This window comes from Corapipo altera, unplaced genomic scaffold (genome assembly GCF_003945725.1).
Source record: "Corapipo altera isolate COAL_440 unplaced genomic scaffold, ASM394572v1 216, whole genome shotgun sequence".
NCBI lineage: Eukaryota > Metazoa > Chordata > Aves > Passeriformes > Pipridae > Corapipo > Corapipo altera.
The window spans coordinates 67,548-86,411 of record NW_020885034.1 but is presented as its reverse complement, the minus strand read 5'-3'; the positions used below and the strand labels follow the sequence as shown (position 1 = coordinate 86,411).

The window sequence follows — 18,864 nt, the reverse complement described above, 5'->3', positions numbered from 1 at the left end:
TCCTCTGTGGGTGGTCTGGTTCTCTGTGTGTCCAAATATTGTATTGCTGCTAAATGCATGAGAAGAAATGCAAGAATGAACAAGAAGAGTGCTATAGTATTGTGTATTATATATAATAATATAACACAGAGAGCTTTTATCACTGTCAGCAAGATGCTGTTGATAGGATACATTTACCCCTAAACCTGTTATTGGAATAGATTAAGGAAAAAAGGAAGTAAGACTAGAAATCTCTCCTGTCTCCCTGGACTAGTGACATTTGTGGCTTATGATTTATTTTTACTTTAAAACTTATTGCTGGGGTTTCTCATTGTGTTCCTCTGTCACCTCTCAGTGAAGGATTTAACACCATGTTAATAACAGCTCTGGTGCCACCAAAGTAGCAGAAATTTCACAAGAATTAGTCACAGAAAAATGTGGTAGAAAAGAATCTGAACCCCAGCCAAAGCAGCCAGATTGCTGATAAACTCGGATAAAGGGCCTCTAATGCCTCCAGCAAGAAATAACCCAAAATACGAGGGATCTGCTGGGAGGAAAAAAAAGCTGGAGACTGGGAATGTTGAAAGATAATATGCTGAGAGTGCCCCGAGGGTGGTAGTTTGAAGAGGGGTGATCTGCATGTGGGGCTGTGGGTGGGCAGAGCCTGAGTTTGCTGCAGTGACACGGATTAGCATCAGCTTCTTCGTGCTCCCACTGCCAGGAGCGTGTTGTCGTGGGGGAAGGAGCGCTGAGGAGAACAGCAGAGACACTCAGAGGGCTGGAAATTCCAATTGAGGACATGAAAATTTAGGTTAAACATGTAAAAAAAAAAAAAAAAAGGATAAAAATCTGGCAGAGTGCTCGAGGAAATCGTGACATCTCCTGAGGGATTGTCCCCCACGTGTTCTGTTAACAACTGGAAGAGGAAAGGAAACGTGCTCTCTGCATTAGTTGAACTCTCAGCTCTAGTAGTTACACACGCAGCATTTTTGGGGTAGTCCCTATCCTTGTGCTCCCTGGTTTTGCCTCAAGATCTTCTGTGCTTCCTGTTGGAAGAGCTTATCCCCACGCTGCAGGATGAGGAGCTTTCTCCGGGATGGAGAGGTGAAAGTAACACCTGCGTCCTAACCTGGTAAAGGATCTCACACTTCCCCTTGGAACTACCCTGGTGTCACACTGGAGGTGTAAAACCCAACAGCTTCTCTGGGGGCGAGAGGGATGCAGATGTATCCAGATATGAATGGGGGAAAAAAAGGGAATAAACACATGGAAAATGCATCAAAACGCCCTCCAGGTAAGGTGGAGGAGGCCAGGCTGGTCAGACACCCACTGACAGGACCACCAGTGGTTGCTGCAGGGGGAACACGGCTCAGGTGTGTGCCCTCACCTGTCAGGTCCTGCAGGATCTTGGTAATGTTTTACGAGCCCTTGGTAGGTTTTTCATCTGTGAATTCATCAGGCTTTTCAAAAGCAAGATGTTGCAGCAGCAACCCGGTGTGTCAGAGCTGTGCCAGCCGTGTTTTGGAACCTGCCCCAGGTTGTTTTGGTTGGTCCCCAGTTCTTGAAAAGGGGATAACAGTAAAGTGTGGTGCTGCCTGGGGGCACCTCCTGCCCTCCAGCATTTTCAGTCCCCTTAGACATTCACATTCTTTTTTACTCACATATTTTACATTCCCCTTAGACATCTGAAGAGCTCTAGTCTTTTAAATTCTCTGTAGCAAAGCCACTTTTGTCCTTGTCACCCCTCCCTGGAGCTCTGTGGTTTTTGGGGTGCACAGACTGGAACTTTGGACTTATTATTCTTTTCCCTGTGCTCCTTTCCTGTGTCTGGGTAGATCTTATCCTGACCTGGCCTTCCCCACCCTTAGGTGTAACTGCAGCTTGGTTTCTTCTAGACAAGAGAATTTTCTGCTCCTCGTGAGTACCTGAAAGATACCCTTTCAAAGGCCTTTCTGAAAAGGATTTAGGGCTTTTTCCATATTTTATTAAAATGTTCCTTCGGTTTTAAAAAAAAAAGATCATTATTTTCTCTTGGGGAAAAAAATCCCACAGAAACCCCACAACTCCCCTCCTCACCCACCATTTTGGGAAGGGACTTACAGGCTTTTTGTCTCCCATGGCAAGGGAGAGAAAATGGCTTGTAATCGTGAGCTGGGGAAATAAGCACTTGCCTCCACCTACTTACCTGAGCCTCTGTCAGCGGCTGAAGGCAAAGAGAGCTGCTGTAAACCCCTGACAGCCTCCTTGGAGTCCTTTTGGGACCTCTCCAGAAGGCTGTGACTCCCAAGTTAAACACAGGGAAGGCTGGGTTGCTGCTTAATGGATGCTCCAGAATGTTGCCTGCTCACCCCGGGGTGCTTTGGGGCTGGAGCTCTCCAGGGCTGGCTGGAAATCCTGTTCCCTGCAGGCATGCTGAGTGCTTCCTGAATTCCCTGTGATCACTGGAGGCAGAGGGCACAGCACCAGTGCCCCCTAGTTAGCAAGGGCATGCCCAGAAGCTTCTCCCTGACTCAGCAGCAGCCCAGATGTGGCTCAGCAGCTGCTCTGCCCTTTCTGCTGCACAGATGTTTGGGCGAGTGTCAGTTCAGAGGTTGGGTTGCAAGACTCTTCCTGCTTTTCCCCAAAGACCAGCTGTGATGGGAATGACCTTGAAGACCACACTAGTGCTGGTTTAATCCTTAACTCTGGCCAATGGAGCCCTGGTACCTTAATACATTACTTAAAACTCCCCTGGCAGGTACGTTAGTGCAGGTGCTGCTCTGCTCGGTGCTCAGCTCTCACTGCATGTTCAGCTCCCATGGCAGCATTCCCTCTTCTTATTGCTGGGAATACTGGGAATGTAAAAATCTGAGTTTCCATGACAGTTCTTACCCTTTGGAGGGGCCCATGACTTTTCCCAGGTGGGGGTTTGCAGCTCAGCCCTCCCTTGTCCCCTCTTGAGGTGCATGGAGTCGACAGCCCGTGACTTCTGCCCTTTTGTCCCTCTTCTCAAAGGTTTCCTTCTCCATGTTCTGTTCCGTGCTCACCTCTGGGCAACTTTCTGAGCAAATACTAAATGCAGTGTTACAGATCTATAAGCTCTTCTGTCATCCTGTGAAGATGAAAAGACGACAACTCACCATCCCAGTCCTGATTTATGGGCTATAAACCAGCAAATTTTCTTCGCAAGGGTTTAGGGGTTTATTTCTGGGAGGCCACCTCAGTGGCTCAGCAGCCTTTTAGTTCATCCTTAGGCTTTGAGGAAATGAACTATTTTTGTAGGGGGGACCTGAAACAAAGATGCCCTTCGTGCAACAGAAGTAGGGGAGGCAGAACAAGAAGTCCCTTTGGCCACAGCTCGTCAGCTCCCTGCATCAGTTTATGGAGAGAGGGAGAAATCCGTGTCTGAGTGCAGTTCATCTCATCCCAGTGCAGGCACCTGACAAGCAGGAAGAGGAGAAATTTTAAATTCTAGGATGAGATAAATGATACGAGTCTCTCCCTCCCCCTCCTTACCTGAAAAAAAAAGATCTAGATGACCAGTTCCTACCTTGATCTTCATCCAAAACAAATATTCAGACCTGGAAGGATCTAAACTGGAGTACCCTGATGGCCCCTCTGCTGCCAGAGCCCCCAGCTGTCAAGCAGAGCTACCCTGGCTGTTTTTGACTTGCTTCTCGTGTCCTGGAAGTCCCTTCCCAGGGCAGTCAGCTCCTCCTGCCAATTTTCCTGTCAGAGGTCTCCAGCTGGAGGCAGATCAGGGCGGTCTGGGCAGTGGGTGTGCTCCCAGGGACAGGGCTGCGTGTTCGGATCCCTGCCACCCCTTGCCCTCCCTCCTCTCTGTCTGCAGGATGCACTGTGCTGGGGGGATGAAAAGCCCACCTTTATTCTGTAGAAGGGATAGATGTGGTGCTCTCTGCCCAAGGAAATAATTTTACAGTAATTTTATTTGTGGCACCAAAAATAAATCAAGGATAAAGCCCTGTCAGGGTCGGGAAGGGTGTCCCTGCCCACAGAAGTCTGAGTCAGGTGTGGTGGCACCTCCCTGCAGTGGATGTGACCAGTTTGCCTCTTGGAATCATGGAATGGTTTGGGATGGAAGGGACTTTAAAGATTGTCTGGTTCTCCCCTGCCTCCACCTTCCACTAGCCCAGGTTCCAACCTGGCCTTGGACACTTCCAGGGATGGGGCAGCCACAGCTTCTCTGGGCAACCTGTGCCAGGGCCTCACCACCCTCCCAGCCAACAATTCCTTCCCAATATCCCATCTATCCCTGCCCTCTGGCAGTGGGAAGCCATTCCCCTTGTCCTGTCCCTCCATCCCTTGTCCCAAGTCCCTCTCCAGCTCTCCTGGAGCCCCTTTAGGCCCTGCAAGGGGCTCTCAGGTCTCCCCAGAGCTTTTTCTTCTCCAGGTGAACCCCCCCAGCTCTCCCAGCCTGGCTCCATAGGGGAAGTGTTCCAGCCCTGTGATCAGCTTGTGGCTCTTCTCACCCTTTCTGCAGGGAACAGACTCTGCCAGCAACTGTATTTCACACGGGGTTTGGGCTCCCCCAGCTAATCTGTGAGTCATTCAGCAGTTTGGGACATTTGCAGACCTTTGCTTGGGACAATTGTCAGTTTTGGAGAGGTCGAGCTGCAGACCCCGCAGAGGTCACCTGGCAGGGTGGGAATTAGCTGCTCCCTGACCCCCACCCATTCCCAAACCTGTGGAATGCTGGGCCAGCCATTGGCAAAATGATTCATTTAAGGTGTTGACTGGCTCCAGGCCAGGAGAGAGATTCCAGCATCTCTGTGCCTGTCCCCTGCTCCCAGTACGGATTCCCTGGGCACGTGGGACTGGATGGCAGCTCACCCCTGTGAGGCCCATGCTGCAGGGTGGGCTCCTGGTGCATGCAGGCATGTTTCCATAGGGAATATCATCTCCCTTGGAGGCTGCAGGATGGCCCCTTGAATGCCAGTCCTATCTTTGCCAAGCTCCATGTTATCTCCGAGCCTCTAAATCCCTTTGGGGACCCTCAGGAGAGGTTGCAAGCTCTTTACCTGCAGGGTGGGAGCAGAGGTGCCCAGAGGGGTGGGAAGAGCAGCACAGGGACACTGTGCAGTACTAGTCAGAGGGAAAAGGGTTAATCTCTACCAACTGCCCAGGTTATATTCAGCTCTGATTCCTCAGAGCCGAGGAACCTTTTGGATTGTTGTGGCTGGGAGATGAGGAGGGAGGTTTCTCTCTGCCTGCATGAACACACACATGCACAAGGAGGAGCCCAGTTGTGTGAAAATAACCTTCTCTTCCTTGGTGATTCGTGATAGTGCAGCAGAACTCAGCTGCTCAGCCAGGGAGGCATCTGAGGTGGCATTTAGGAAATCCCTGTGGCTAAGCCAGCTCAGGAGGCTGGAGCGCTCTGCGGTCCCGTGCTGGGCCACCCCAGCTGCCCAGCACCACTCCTGGCCTTGCCTGGGTCACTGGAGGGGAAAGGAGAGCAGGTATTTTGGGAACTTTTGAAGGAAGTGAAAGCAGAGTCTGAATCCAGTTCCTCCTGAAACTCTGTCAAACCACTGAACTGCGGGGCAAGATCTGCTGCTGCTCTGCACCAGGCTCAGCGCTCGGGCAGAAGTTTCTAAGCCATGTGTGAATCTTTTTCTAATGCTAAAAGTACAAAAATATTTCAGTGAAAGCAGAAGCAGTTCTATTTGTGGGCGTTCAGGTCGGCTTAGGTGGAAATTCAAAGTCCTGCTCTGACGAGCAGCCCTTTAACTCAGCGCAGCTGTGGCTTAGGGGGGTTACAAAGGTCCTTCTGCAACTCGAGCTGCAAACAGGCCCCATGCCAGGCCCTGAACTGAGCCTTGGTCCTAAAAATCTTGCCATGGGTCAGAGCAGACTCTTACCTGCCTTGTCCATGGTTTTGTGTGTTAGAAACACTGGTCATGTGTTGTCTGCTCTCAATAACAATGTATGCTCGAACTCTGCCCAAGAGACTCCTGTGCTTCAGCTGTTCCCCAGACCTGCTGTGCTGCTTTTCCCTTGATGCATGTTAGGAAAAAGAATAAATATTGACTTTACAGTGTTTATAGCTCTACTTTCTCTCCGGTATAAAAGGTTTCTTCCACCTTCTGCTGCTCTGCTTGCTCAGCACACCTCTGGCGTTCCCCTCAGAGAACCTGCAGGGAGCAGGGCACCTCCCCTGCCACTCACATTTGGCCCAGACAAATCCCTAACCTCATCCTTAACCCTCTGTTCTCATCCATAACTCTCTGTCCTCATCCATAACCCTCTGCTCTCCTTGTGTTTTGGTTTGTGGATGCCAGCTTGAGTTGGGTGCCCCTGAGGATGGGCAGTGCCTGATGTTCACCCACCCCACTCCATGTAAATGTTGGAGTGGGACAGAGCTGAGGTGAAACGGGATTTCACAGCTTATCTCCAGGTGTGGTTGTATGTTCTTCCAAGTCTTTTATCCGGTGTGACCCTGGGCAGTCTGTAGGATTGTTTTCCCAGCAAGAGAGCTCAGGGAACTGTGTTTTGCCCTGCAGTGACAGCAGGCAGCAGGTCTGGGTGTCACAAAGCTGTCCCATGGCCAAAGCAGCTCTGAATAATCTAACACTGAACAATTTTGCAGAGAAATGCCCAAATCTTTTGTTTGACTTGAGAAAAACCCTTTGAGATCTCACTGGTATTGCTGGGGAGAGCTGTCTGTGGTGGTTTTGGGGCAACCACATCTAAGAGGAGCTCAACAGCTACAGGCTGTGCTCTGTTTTGGATTTGTGTTTTCGGGGCAGAAAGCTGGTGTGATTTGAGCAAAACAGTTGGGCCTTGGAGGATTGATGAAGGGCCGGGTTTTAATTTTACATTTGAAGAAAGAGATTCTCCCTCTGGCTCAGCGGTGGAGGCAGAGCAGCAGCTGATGGTAGAAATGGAGATGGTTTTCCCCAGGAAACCATTGTCCTGTGGCTTCTAGGATGGGCTGTGACCTGGGAGCTATTTGCTTGTGGGCTTGAAAGCAGTAAAGGTGAGCTCCTGGGGGGCTGGGGGGGTGTGGGTGCTCAACCACAGCATTTCCTGCATCTGTGTCTGTGAGTGTTGCCAAATGGCAGCTGACTGTCCACATGGTCAGCAAGGGGAGCAGTGGCCCTGGGGAACCTTGCCCACACCAGGGACTGAGCTCGGGCACACAGGTGCTGGTGGGAGCTGGGGACATCCAGCTGCTCCCTGTGCTCCTGGGAAGGGGGACTTAGTCTTGGGAGTGTTCTGCAGTGAGCCAGCAGCAGGGCAGCCCCTTTGTCCTCATCTCCGTGGCCAGGCAGAGAGGACTGGAGGAGGATGGGGGCTCAGAGGTGCAGCAGGAGGTCCTGGCTGAGCATCTGGGAGCACGGCCGGAGCAGAGGGGTTGAGGCAGAGGGGTCAGTGCTGAGCTGGAGGGCTTGGGGTGGAAGCGTCTGTGCCACAATGGGTGGCTTGGGGTGGATGGCTTGGTACCGAGGCAGAAGGCTTGGTGCTGGGGCCGAGGGGTCGGTGCTGGGCCGGAGGGCAGAGGTTTGATGTCAGGGTGGAGGGTTTGGGGCGGAGGGCTCAGTTCTGGGATGCAAAGCCGGGGCAGAGGGCTCGGTGCCGGGCCATGAAGCCGCCTTCCCGCTATTGTTCCCGGCGCTCCCGCCATCGGTGCGGCACGAGGCAGGTGCCGGCGGGAGCAGCGCCAGGGGCCGGGAATGCACCTCCCGGGGCCGCTCCCACCGGGAAGGGGCGAGGAAGGGGCCGCTCCCGGCGGGGCCGCGGTCCCTGCGCCGCCCGCTCCATTTTCTGCCTCGCCCGTCAGGGAGACGCTCAGATGGCAGAGCCGCGCTCGGCCGCCTCGGGAGGGAGGTGGAGTCTGCCCGTCCTCCGCCCGCCCTCCCTCCATTGTCAGCGGCGGCACCTGCTCGGGCCGCCGGCGGCCGGGATGCTCCTGCCCTTCCCGGCGGAGCGGGGACGGGGACGCTGCCGCAGCGCCGGGCCCGCGGCCGCAGCTCGGAGCCGCAGGGAGGAGATGCTGCTTGTGCCTGCCCGGCCCTGCTGCCGCCTCGGGAAATGAACATGAGTCTGCCAGGCCGCGTCTCCTGCTCCATGCTCAACTGCTTTGTAAGTGCTGCTTTTCATTCCCCTCCTCCATGGAAGCGGGGCCGTAAGGCAGATGCTCTCTCCAGCATCCTCTGCCCTGGGCTGGGCGTGGAGAGGGGGGATCCCCTTTCCTGGCTCCCGCCGGGTGACACGGTGGCCGGGCACTGCTGCCCTGCCCCGGTCCAAGGGCACGGCAGTCCCTGAGCAGCCCGAAGGCCCAGGCCACCGTGTGCCATGATGTGCCACGCAGGATGCGGCCGGTCCTTGCCTGGAGCTGGAAAATTACCGTGGAGAGCATCCGACCCCAGGGGAGCTCCGCTCCCGCCATGGCTGCGGCGCTCGCAGGGCGTGCAGGACCCCTCCTGTGCTGGTGCTGCTGTGCTGGGAGCTCCGTGGCTTTTATACCTTCGGGGAGAGGAGTTTTCCTGCTCTGATGCCCCTTCTGCAGACCCACTGTCCACCCCTCCCCGGGGGACTCATGGCCAAATGGGCTCTGAGGGCTTCAGGCGGCTTGTGAAGAGCGCGGGGCCCTGAGCCCCCGCCCTGCCGGTCGCCGGGATGGGATGTGGCAGCGGGAGATGCTCAGCCTCCCGCCCGCCCTGCGCCGCAGGCGAGGCGGGACTCAAGGACACCCAGGCCGGTGGAGAGCTCGGGCTGCCCTGTTCCAGTTCCTGCTGCTCACTGGGATTTCTCTGCGAGCTGCAAAGTGGTGATGGGAGATCTCTGCTCCCCGGCTGCCGCACCGACACGGGCACACACCTTCCCTTTGTGCCTCGGCGTGGGAGCGAGTCTCTGGCAGGAGCTGTGCCCTGTGTCCATCGCAGTGGGGGTGAGGAGGGGCAGTGCCTTTCCCTCTAGCTGGGGTTGATGCCGAGTTTTACACCAGTTATAACAGCATGTGTGCAGGTTCCTTGGAGATGGGCTGGGGCGGGTCTGGTCACCCCCGTCTGAGGTCCAGGGAGCACCTCAGGCCATGCTGTTCTTGTGGATGACAAGGCTTCAGCCCCTGTCACTAACACAAGGGGATTCAGCATCATTTTATATATTCCTGAGCCAGAAGGATTGGCATCTCCTTTCTTCAGGTTAAAATTCAGATTCTGGCTTGGGTGGCATACCCAGAAAGATATTTCATGTTAAAATATTACTCAGTGCTTACAGAACAGAGCGTTTCCTGGTAAATGCTGGAGCCTAAAGAAGCTACAATTAGGAGGCATTCCGAAGAAAACATTCCCACACCAAATACATGTGGAGTTAACACCATCCTGGGCTCCCAGCAGCGAGCATCTGAGTGCTGCTCCTTCAGACAACACGGTGGTTTGACAAGGTCTGTGGGAGGGCTGGTGAAAATTGGCACTGACATTCATGCCAGAGCTCAAAGAGCATTTGGACAACACTGTCAGGCACATAGTGGGATTGTTGGGGTGTCCTGTGCGGGGCCAGGAGTTGGACTTGATCTTTGTGATTCCCTCCAGCTTGGGTTAGTCTGTGATTCTACGAGTGACTGAAGATTCCCAGGTCCTAAACTGAGACACAGGGTGGCGTGTTCAGGCTCTGTGTGTCCTCTCAGACCACCCTGAGGCCTCCATGAGCTTTCTGGGGTGTCCATCTGAGCAGTATGGACACGTCCACTGGGGCTCAGTGCCCTGCTTGGGTGCTGGCACCAGTCAGTAATGCCTGCTGTGAACTGGGTGCACTGAGGTGCAGTTGTTGTTGGGTTACTTTTCCCACTTGTATATTCTCCTCCAGAAACTTCAGGCTCTTGCCAGATTTTTGTGGGCTGAAAGTGAAAATGAAAACTCCTCAAAGAAAGCAGTCCTTAAGAGGAGGAAGAGTTGGTTGAGGCTGGACTGTAGATGGAAACCCTCTGTGTCATGCTGTGTCTGCCCTGGTACCGGGGGAGGTACCAGGGGAACAGCTGACGTGACAAATTACTGTCACATCAGTCCCAGATCCTGTGCTGGCCAAGGTGCATCTGCTTGGCTTTCCAAACACCACTCAGCTGGAAGAGGCAGGACTTGGAGACCTGCTTTGGCCTTTTACTGTGCTGTGGGGACTCTGCAACAGAGGAGCTGCTGGGGTCCAGAGGCACAGCAGGCATTTCCATGCACAGGCATCCCCAGGCTCCTGGGGTGCTGAGAGTATCCAGCAGCTTCAGTTTTTGGCTTTCACAGCACATGCTGACTGGGACCTGTCTGTCTGACTGTGTGCTCTTGTTTGCAATGCAGGGTGAGGAGGGCCCTCCCAGTTTGGAGTACATCCAGGCCAAGGACTTGTTCCCCCCGAAGGAGCTCGTAAAGGAGGAGGAATCATTGCAGGTAAGGAAGTCAGAACACCCAAACAGCTTTGGGATGTGGCAGGCTGGGCTCTGCAGGGCGGCTCTCCAGCCCAGGACAGCCTGGAGGGCACGGGCTGGCCGGTGCCAAAGGTCACATTTGGAGTGGTGGGTCCTTCCACGTGTTGCCAGTCATTCCAAACGCACCATCCCTGCCTTCCCAGCCCTACCAGGACGTGTACAGCACCTCCTGCCTCTGGGAAACGAGGCTGGAGCATGATGTGATGCACAGCCAGGCTGGGTATTCCCTGTCCTCACCCGTGCTGGCAGTGAGGAACGTGATGCTGCCTGTGTGGCTCTGCAGCAGGGACATGCTCCCTGGGACAGGGGATTAGCTCAGTTGATTAGAGTGTGATGCTAATAGTGCCAGGGTTGCAGGTTCTATCCCAGTATGGGCTATTTGCTCAGGAGTTGGACTTGATGATCCTTGTGGGTCCCTTCCAGCTCAGAATATTCTGTCCTGTTGGAGCGGGGCTGTGCTTGGTGCAGTGACTGCACTGCCTGCTCTGGCCCTGGTACACGTTGCTCCTGGCATTTTCCTGCTGCAGAGTGGCTGGAAGGAGACACCTCCATATGGTGCCAGCCTCCTGCTGCAAAAAACCCTTGGAAGAGCCCTGGGTGCTTTGCCGCTGTGCAGCAAGGGCAGGAGCACAGCCCTCGGGGGTTTGGTGCTTCCTTTGACATCATCCAGTGCTCATCGTCCTCCTCCTGGGGCTGGAGCCAGGCTCACCTTGTTCCCGCTGCTGCTGCAGTGTCTGAGATTGTTCTGGGATCAGCATTGCCTTGGCAAAAGGTGCTGGGCAAAGCAAGGACTGAGAGGTGTTGTCTTGAAGGAGCAACCATGGGCTGAGGAGTTGTTGGGGTCAAGGCTGCAGGTCTGAGGCCTTTGGGGGGGTGAAGCTGCTGAAGTGACTCTGAGCTGAGGCTCCTGGAGAAGAACAGGCTCTACTTTAAGTCTTCTGCATGGAGGACCATAAATCACCCCTCCAAGGGTAACTTCCCTGCAGTAAATTGTTATTTGAATGTAAAGTGAAGTGTCCAAGGCCAGGTTGGATGGAGCTTGGAGCAACCTGTGCTAGTGAAGGGTGTCCCTGCCCATGGCAGGGGGTTAGAACAAAATGAGCTTTAATGTCCCTCCCAGCCCAAACCATTCCACAATTCTATGATTCCAAAAGGATGCCAGTGGCTTGATAACAAGCTGTATTCAGGCACCTGCCAGTTTATTCCAGGATTTCCCTCTGTCAGTTCTTGCAGCCTTTCCATCCCTTTCTAATCTGTCTCCCTTCTGGTGCTGTGTGAAAGAGCCACGTAAGCAGAAGAAACACATGCCAGCTAAAAACAGCTCTGGCAAGCACGCAGAAATAAACTGCAGAAATAAACAGAGGATATTCTCTTCATGGCAAATAATTAATACTTTTAAAGGGTGTTCGGACACATGCCAGTCTAAGGTGGTTATTTTTGTACAAAGAAAGGAGAAGTTGTTTGTACAGTTGTCACTTGAAGTCTGAAATCCAGGAAATTCAGGTTTTTAGGCAACACAAGCCTTAGAAACAAGTTAGAAATAAAGAGAAGGTGGTCTGACTTGCACTAATTACAGTGTAATGAATTGTGCCATCAGCCGCCCTGTCTGGCAGGTTCCAGCTCTGGCTGAAATGATAAATCATCGTGACATTTTTTGCATAATTGGTTGCCGACATCACCTGGTGTAGGTGGCATTCAGGGAACAGGAGGAGCCTGATTAGCTAAGGACAAAGGGGCCTGGTGGATTTTAGGCTGTTCTGCCTTCTTTTTTTTTAATATAAGAAAAGTCAAACTTGACTGTCTGCCAGGATCCCACGTTTTAAAAATAGCTATGGCATGTCCAGACTGATGGGGAGGGACACAGAGACACTTGATTAACTAGATATTTAACACTAAAAAAATTGAATTCAGGTGACTTTAGCTTTGTTGTGGATTAACCAGGACAAGCTTCCTCAGTCATACAAATAACTATACAGGGAGATTCCCCCTGCCTGGTTAGCAGAAACTGGGCACAACTTTGGTTCATTTGCTTACCTGGATGGTAAGTGGTGATGAGTCTTGCAGTGATGACCATTTAAATGGTGCAGGATCACAAAGGTGACACTGCCCTGGGACAGGGAATTCTGATCCATCACAGAATTGTTAAGGTTGGAAAAGCCCTCCAAGATCATCAGATCCTGTGCCTGACCCCCAACTTTGTCCCCAGTGCCACGTCAAGTCCTTCCTTGGACACCTCCAGGGATGGGGACTCCACCACCTCCCTGGGCAGCCCCTTCCAGTGCTGCCCCCTGTCCCAGGGCTGGTTTGCCCTCTCCTAAGAGCAGGGATCATGGATCCCTCTGCCCCATTGCACACCCTCACTGCCAGGTGTGCAGAGTGTGTGCTCACACCTCTCCTCCATAAGCATGATCCTTCAGGAGGTGCTCTGGAGACATCCTTGGGAAGCAGATCCACGTGTGGGGCTGGGCAGTGGGTCCAGTGCTGTTCCATGCTGTTGTCAGCTCTCAGGGCACGAGCAGCACATTGCTGGGAATGGTTTCCCATGGGAGATGCACTGCAGAGGCAGTGGGAAGAGCGGCTCTGGGAATTCCAGTGCACAAGGATCTCCTTTTCTGTGGCTGGGGTACGTGCTGCCTGTGTGTGGGTGCTGACCCAGCGCTGTCTCCCTTGCAGGTGCCATTCACTGTGTTGCAGGGTGAGGGGGTGGAGTACCTGGGCCATGCCAACGACGCCGTGATCGCCATCTCCAACTACCGCCTGCACATCAAATTCAAGGATTCCGTGATCAACGTGAGTCTGGATCCGGCACCGCTCGCGTGGTTTCAGTGTGGGGAGGGGTGGGAATAACCCTTTTCGGGGGGCTGTGGCATGGGAAGGTGCTTCTCAAAGGATGCCAGGCCTGATGCTGCCTCTGGGCATGCAGTTGCTGTTCTGCTGCTGTACTGAGGCGTGAGGATGGGGTTTTCTTTTGGATACTAATTAGGCCTTTCCTTTGCTGTTGTCTTTAAATTCAAGCTTTAACCTTGGTGGTTTAAGGCTGTTGAGGTCTCTTGCAGGCCAGTTTTAATGAGACTTCTCACCAACCCAGAGTCAGACAGTGGGAGCCTGAGGCTTTCTCTCACTGTCTCGACTTGCCACCTCTTACTGCAGCTGCTGTTTGGCTCAGTTACCTGTGTTTGGTTGGGAGTGCTTGAGTCAGTAACTGGCCCCCGGTGGGAGATTACCCAGGGACAGAGCAGGAATCAGAACAGTGATTGTGGAAGGAGCTGCACGCTGAGTCATGAAGCTCCAGAGCCCTGGGAGTGGGTTTGTGGTTCCCGGTGGCAGCTCGTGATTGCTGCTGGAGCCGTGACTGAGCGTGAGGGGCCCGCGGGCAGGGCTGCTGGGGCTGCTGTCGTGCTGTGCCTTGTCAGGCCCTACATCTGTCCCTCCCCCACAGGTGCCTTTGAGGATGATGGAAAGCGTGGAGTGTCGGGATATGTTCCAGCTTCACATCGTCTGCAAGGACTCCAAAGTGATCAGGTGCCTGCTGTGTTGCTGTGGGGTGGGTGCTGCTGCAGGCCCTGACCAGCTCTGGTGTCTCCCTCTGTGCTGCCGTGGGAATTGAGCTGTCCATGGCCACGGATGAATGTCCCCACTGAGGCTGATTTGCCTTTGTGCTCGCAGGTGCCATTTTTCCACCTTCAAGCAGTGCCAGGAGTGGCTGAAGAGGCTGACCCGAGCCATCGCCCGCCCTGCCAAGCCTGAGGACCTCTTTGCATTTGCCTACCACGCCTGGTGCTTGGGAGTCTGCGTGGATGAGGAGGATCAACATGCACATCTGTGCCGTCCCGGTGAGCTCCTCCCTGTCCCCTTCCTGCTCCTCTGCCCAGGAGCACTGCAGTGCAATTTAGCTGTTCATAAACCCTGTCTGGCTGTGTCTTGTGCTCTGCTGCAACCATAGCCCAAATTCACCTTGCTGGCTCATCCTGAGTCCAGCTGATGGCTGGGTGCTGCAGGAGAACAAGCACAGTAAAAAGAATTACAGTTATAAATATAATAAGGAACATTCTGAGCCAGCACCACAGAAGCAGCTTTTCCCTTTCTCCTTGTGAAGGAAGAAAACATCCCATACTTTAGCACTCTCACCATGATGATTGAGAGCTCAGGCAGTCCTGTAAACATCATCAGCTTTGAGGCAGCCTAATTAATATGAGCCCATCTGCATCTCTTCTCCAACACCCAGAAATGCTGTGACATTCCCAAGATCAGGTCTGTGGAGAGCTCTGGTTTGTCCTTACACAGGCACAAATCAAATCCTCGAATCCATAAAGAGAACACCAGAGCTGTGCTGGTGCCCTCGTGTGGCTTGGGAGTTTCCCTTCTCTGGGAACACAAGGTTCCCTTGCAGCTGCTTTGTCTTATTCATGATTAAACTGTTCAAAAAGGGATTGAAATGAGTGAGAAACCTGGTTTTAGGCTTAAAAAAACATGCTGATCCTACAGGAGAGCAGCAGTAGCCTGAGTGAAATGTCCAAACAGAGGCTGGGATAGAGGGATGAGGTTCAATAGTAGAGCTGAAAGAGATACCGAAGAGAAGCTGGTAGAGAAAAGGTAAATTCTGTGTCCTTATCATGCCCCAAACACCAGCAATTGGGAGATATTTGCTGTCTTTCCTTTAGGGAAAGTAGTATTCTCAAGTATAAATAAACTCACCTGTGGAAGTTGTTGCTGCAGGATATGACTGAGGCAAAGAGCTTTGCAGTATTTATTTATTAGCAAGATTTGACGCTGGAGCAACAAAGGCATCCAGAATTCGTGAGGTGAGGCTAAAAATAAGAGAGCAAACCCTGAGTCAGCGTCTGAGAGCAGTCTGGAGGAAGGAACTGCCTGGGGTGGGTGCTCAGTACTCCTTGCTGTGGGGTTCCCAACATCCACTTTGGAAGCTGTCACTGGCAGAAGGGCAAAAGTGGATTAAATTAACTCCCCACACTCCCTCAGTGACATGGGGAGGCTGTTTCCATCCTGCTCTGTGCTCTGAGATGAAAAGTGATCTGACTTGACAAAATAAACAGAGGAACCCCTCTGAGGGACAAGTCTTTTTGGCTTCTGAAGCACCGTCCCTGCTGCCATCCAGCTGCCCTGGAGCTTCTCCTTGCCATGGATGTGCTCTGAGAGCTGGAGCCCCTCTGCTCTGGAGACAGGCTGGGAGAGCTGGGGGTGTTTAGCCTAGAGAAGGGGTGACCTTAGAGCCCCTTCCAGTGGCTAAAGGGGCTTATAACAGGAGGAGAGGGACTTTTTGTGTTGGCAGAGAGTGACGAGACAAGGGGGAGTGGTTTTAAACTGCCAGAGGGATATTGGGAAGAAATTCTTTAATCAGGGTGCGGGGGGAGGCCCTGGCACAGGTTGCCCAGAGAAGCTGTGACTGCCCCATCCCTGGAAATGTCCAAGGCCAGGTTGGAGCAACCTGGGCTGGTGGAAGGTGTCCCTGTTCACAGCCGGTGGTTGGAACTGTGTGATCTTTAGTGTCCCTCCCAACCCAAAGCAGTGTGGGATTCTCTCCAGCCTGGAATAGTTGCCCTCGGTGCTGTCAGTAAGTCCCTGTGCTCTGCTCTCCAGGAGACCACGTGAGGTACCGCTTTGAGATGGAGCTGGTGAGGATGGGCTTTGACTTGCAGAACGTCTGGCGCGTCTCTGACATCAACAACAATTACAAGTGAGTGTTTCACCACCAGGCTCTCCCCACTCTCCTCTTCCCTTGCTTTCCCTTCCTCATCCTTGCACAGAGCGGTGGGTGAGTCAAACTCCAGCTAATCCTCCTTCCTGGCCTCAACAACCCTCAGGCAGTTCAGTGTCTGAGCCACATCCCTTTTCTTTCCGCCTTTCACATCGTGGAATTGCAGAAGGAATACAGCCCAAATGTCAGAGCTGGCAGAGAGGGTAATTGCTGACTCAGGTGGTTTATAATGATGGGGCTCTAATTCCTCCTGGAAGACATTTGGGAGTTTGGAGGATCCGTCCATCGTGGGTTTCTTTCTGGTCAGTTGTTGTCTGACATGACAAACGGTTTTCATACACTGGGGCAGCTGTTCAGCTTTGTGAGGAGCTGGGACTGAGCCAGTGGAGAGCTGTTGGGATGCTGGGGAGCCTGGGAATGAGCAAGGCTCCTTCAGTCGGAGCAGGAGAAGCTGGGGGGGGCATTCACAGAGGGGGGGCATTCACAGAGGGGATGGACTGAAACCCTCCTGACAGGGAGGCACGTGACAGAGCAAGGGCCAACAGCCACAAAGTGCAGATTGGGAGGCTCGGAATGGACATGAGAGGAAAAAAAAGCCATTCCCCAGGACGTGGTGCTGGGCTGGGGCAGATCCCCAGGGAGAGGGGTTTCTCCATCATTAAGGTGTTTCCCATCTCACTGTTGCAGGTGAGCAGGGAGTTGGAGTGGGGATCTCTAGAAGGTCTTTCCCACCAGCACATCAGTGTTTGCAGCTGGTTTTCTACTCCTGGGGGAGCCCAGGACTCTTGGAGAAGCACTGCTCCTCTCTTTGCAGCAGGTGGCATTAAGCCAGCAGGATTTTATTAAGCTTTGATGGACATATTCATTTGTGCATTCCCTATAATCCTTTCCTTGAAATCACTGCTATCCCTCAGTCTTTCAGCCCTCAGCCAGGAAAGGCATCCCTATCAACTGTGGACTGGACAGTTCCAGGACACTGGTTTCTTTGGGAGTACCTTGGAGACACTGGACTGGGGAAATGCTGGTGGAGTTTTGCAGTCTGCTGCCTGTTTCTCTCTTCCTTAAGAATGCAGAGATTTGGGGGGTGATTTACAGTTTCCCCTTTGTCCCCACTGACCACATCATTGCTTTGGAACTGTCCACATGACTTTGCATTTATGCAGTTTCTCCAAGGATGTCAAATAAAACTTGTTATCCTGAACTGCTTGGTTTTGGAGGGTCCCTGCCCTGGGGGGTACATGCAGAAGCTCTGCATGTCTTTGAGAGCAGTCAGGCTTTCTCCCCTGTTAAATTTTGGGGTGTGGTTCCCTCTGACCATTTCAGAAAGCTCAGCTTCCATTTACCATCTGTGCCTCACTTCCTGGCCAGTAATCCACAGCCATTACCAACTTCTCTGAAGGCAGGTGTTTGATTTCCAACCCAACCAGGGAAGAAAGGACTTTGAAACAAACCTCAGCAAGCCTGGCTTTGCTTCCCTCCACCTGCCTGAGTTCCTCCCTGGGGATGCTGGCAGGTCCCAGCTTCCTGCAGACATCCTGGGATCTCGAGGGTGGTGTAATTGCCTTGTGCAACTCAAACCAGTTCTCTCTTGCTGCTGGGGGAGTGTGTCTTTAAATCCTGCCTTGGCTTTTGATCATAACCACCTGCCTCTATTCACAAGGATCAGGTTACTTTTTAACTGTTTATAGTCCTTTTATCTTTTATTTCCCTGCATTGGCAAAACAGTGTTGTTAAAGACAGGATACTCCAAGGGAATGGCTTTGTTCCTTGTCTTTCAAGTCTGTTCCGAGATGTCCTTATCTGGGAACTATTATCTTCTTCCTGGAGACAGCCATCATAAAATGAGAGCAGTACAAGCTTACAACAACCACTCCTTCGGCCCTGATAAAAGTGTAAAGTGATAATAAAATTATTACACGGGCTCTCCCTGGCTCCCACATCTCCAGGGATCTGTACACCCAGGGAAATGGGATCACTCCAGCATTGCCCATCTGGTGCACCCAGGCTGTCCAAGGGAGGAGTTGTTTCATGGCAGCCTTAGGTGGGTTTGGTACACACGTAGTTCCTTCAAAAAGGGAAAAAAAAAAAAATCCACTTTTCCTCCACTGTTGATGCTTGTTTTCAGGTTCCATCTTTTTACAGTGGTGCTTCTGTTTGTTTTTGACTTTATGAGGAAAAAGCTGCCTGGAATTCCGTGTTGCTGCTTTACCCAGCTAGTGTTTCCTGCTTGTTTCTGGGACTGCTCTTAATTAATATTTTGTCTTATTTTGTTACAATTCTCTATAGATTTTAATACTGTCCATACCATTGGAAATGGGATAATTAGTGTCCTTGATTGGATTTGTTGTAGGAGCATGTGAACAATGAGTCTGTGAGGGCTGTTAGTGATAAACATGTGTGAAGGAAGAGCTCAGACAAGGCTCTGAGGCACACGGTGGGATTATTGGGGTGCCCTGTGCAGGGCCAGGAGTTGGATTCCATCCTTGTGGGTCCCTTCCAACTCAGGATATTCCATGATTCTGTGATTTCTCTCACCACCTTTGTGGTCAGAAGATGCTCCTTGTCTACAGGTGCCAATTTATGTGGCTGTGTTGTTCCAGCCCTTTTTCTGCCATCAAACCTCACAGTTCCAAGGATGTTTCCCTCAGTGGTCGGGCTCAGTGTGGTCCCAGAGTGTTCCAGGCCACCCCCCCACAAGGGGTTCCCTTTAGGGCTCCCTCTGTGCTGAAAAATGGCTCTGGAGCACGAGTCT

The 18,864-nt window shown here is 52.6% G+C and overlaps 1 protein-coding gene across 4 annotated transcripts in view; it reads left to right on the top strand.

The window, feature by feature from the left end:
- Positions 1-18,864, top strand: part of MTMR4 (myotubularin related protein 4) — a 57,491-nt gene that overhangs the window by 20,974 nt on the left and 17,653 nt on the right. For 3 of the 4 annotated variants that reach the window (XM_027668249.1, XM_027668252.1, XM_027668250.1), the window contains exons 3-7: positions 10,269-10,358; positions 13,070-13,186; positions 13,836-13,918; positions 14,063-14,229; positions 15,995-16,091. In XM_027668249.1, the coding sequence (XP_027524050.1) occupies positions 10,269-10,358; positions 13,070-13,186; positions 13,836-13,918; positions 14,063-14,229; positions 15,995-16,091 (554 nt within the window). Of the gene's footprint in view, positions 1-7,926; positions 8,065-10,268; positions 10,359-13,069; positions 13,187-13,835; positions 13,919-14,062; positions 14,230-15,994; positions 16,092-18,864 lie in introns of those variants that run through there. The other variant, XM_027668248.1, reaches the window with a different exon arrangement.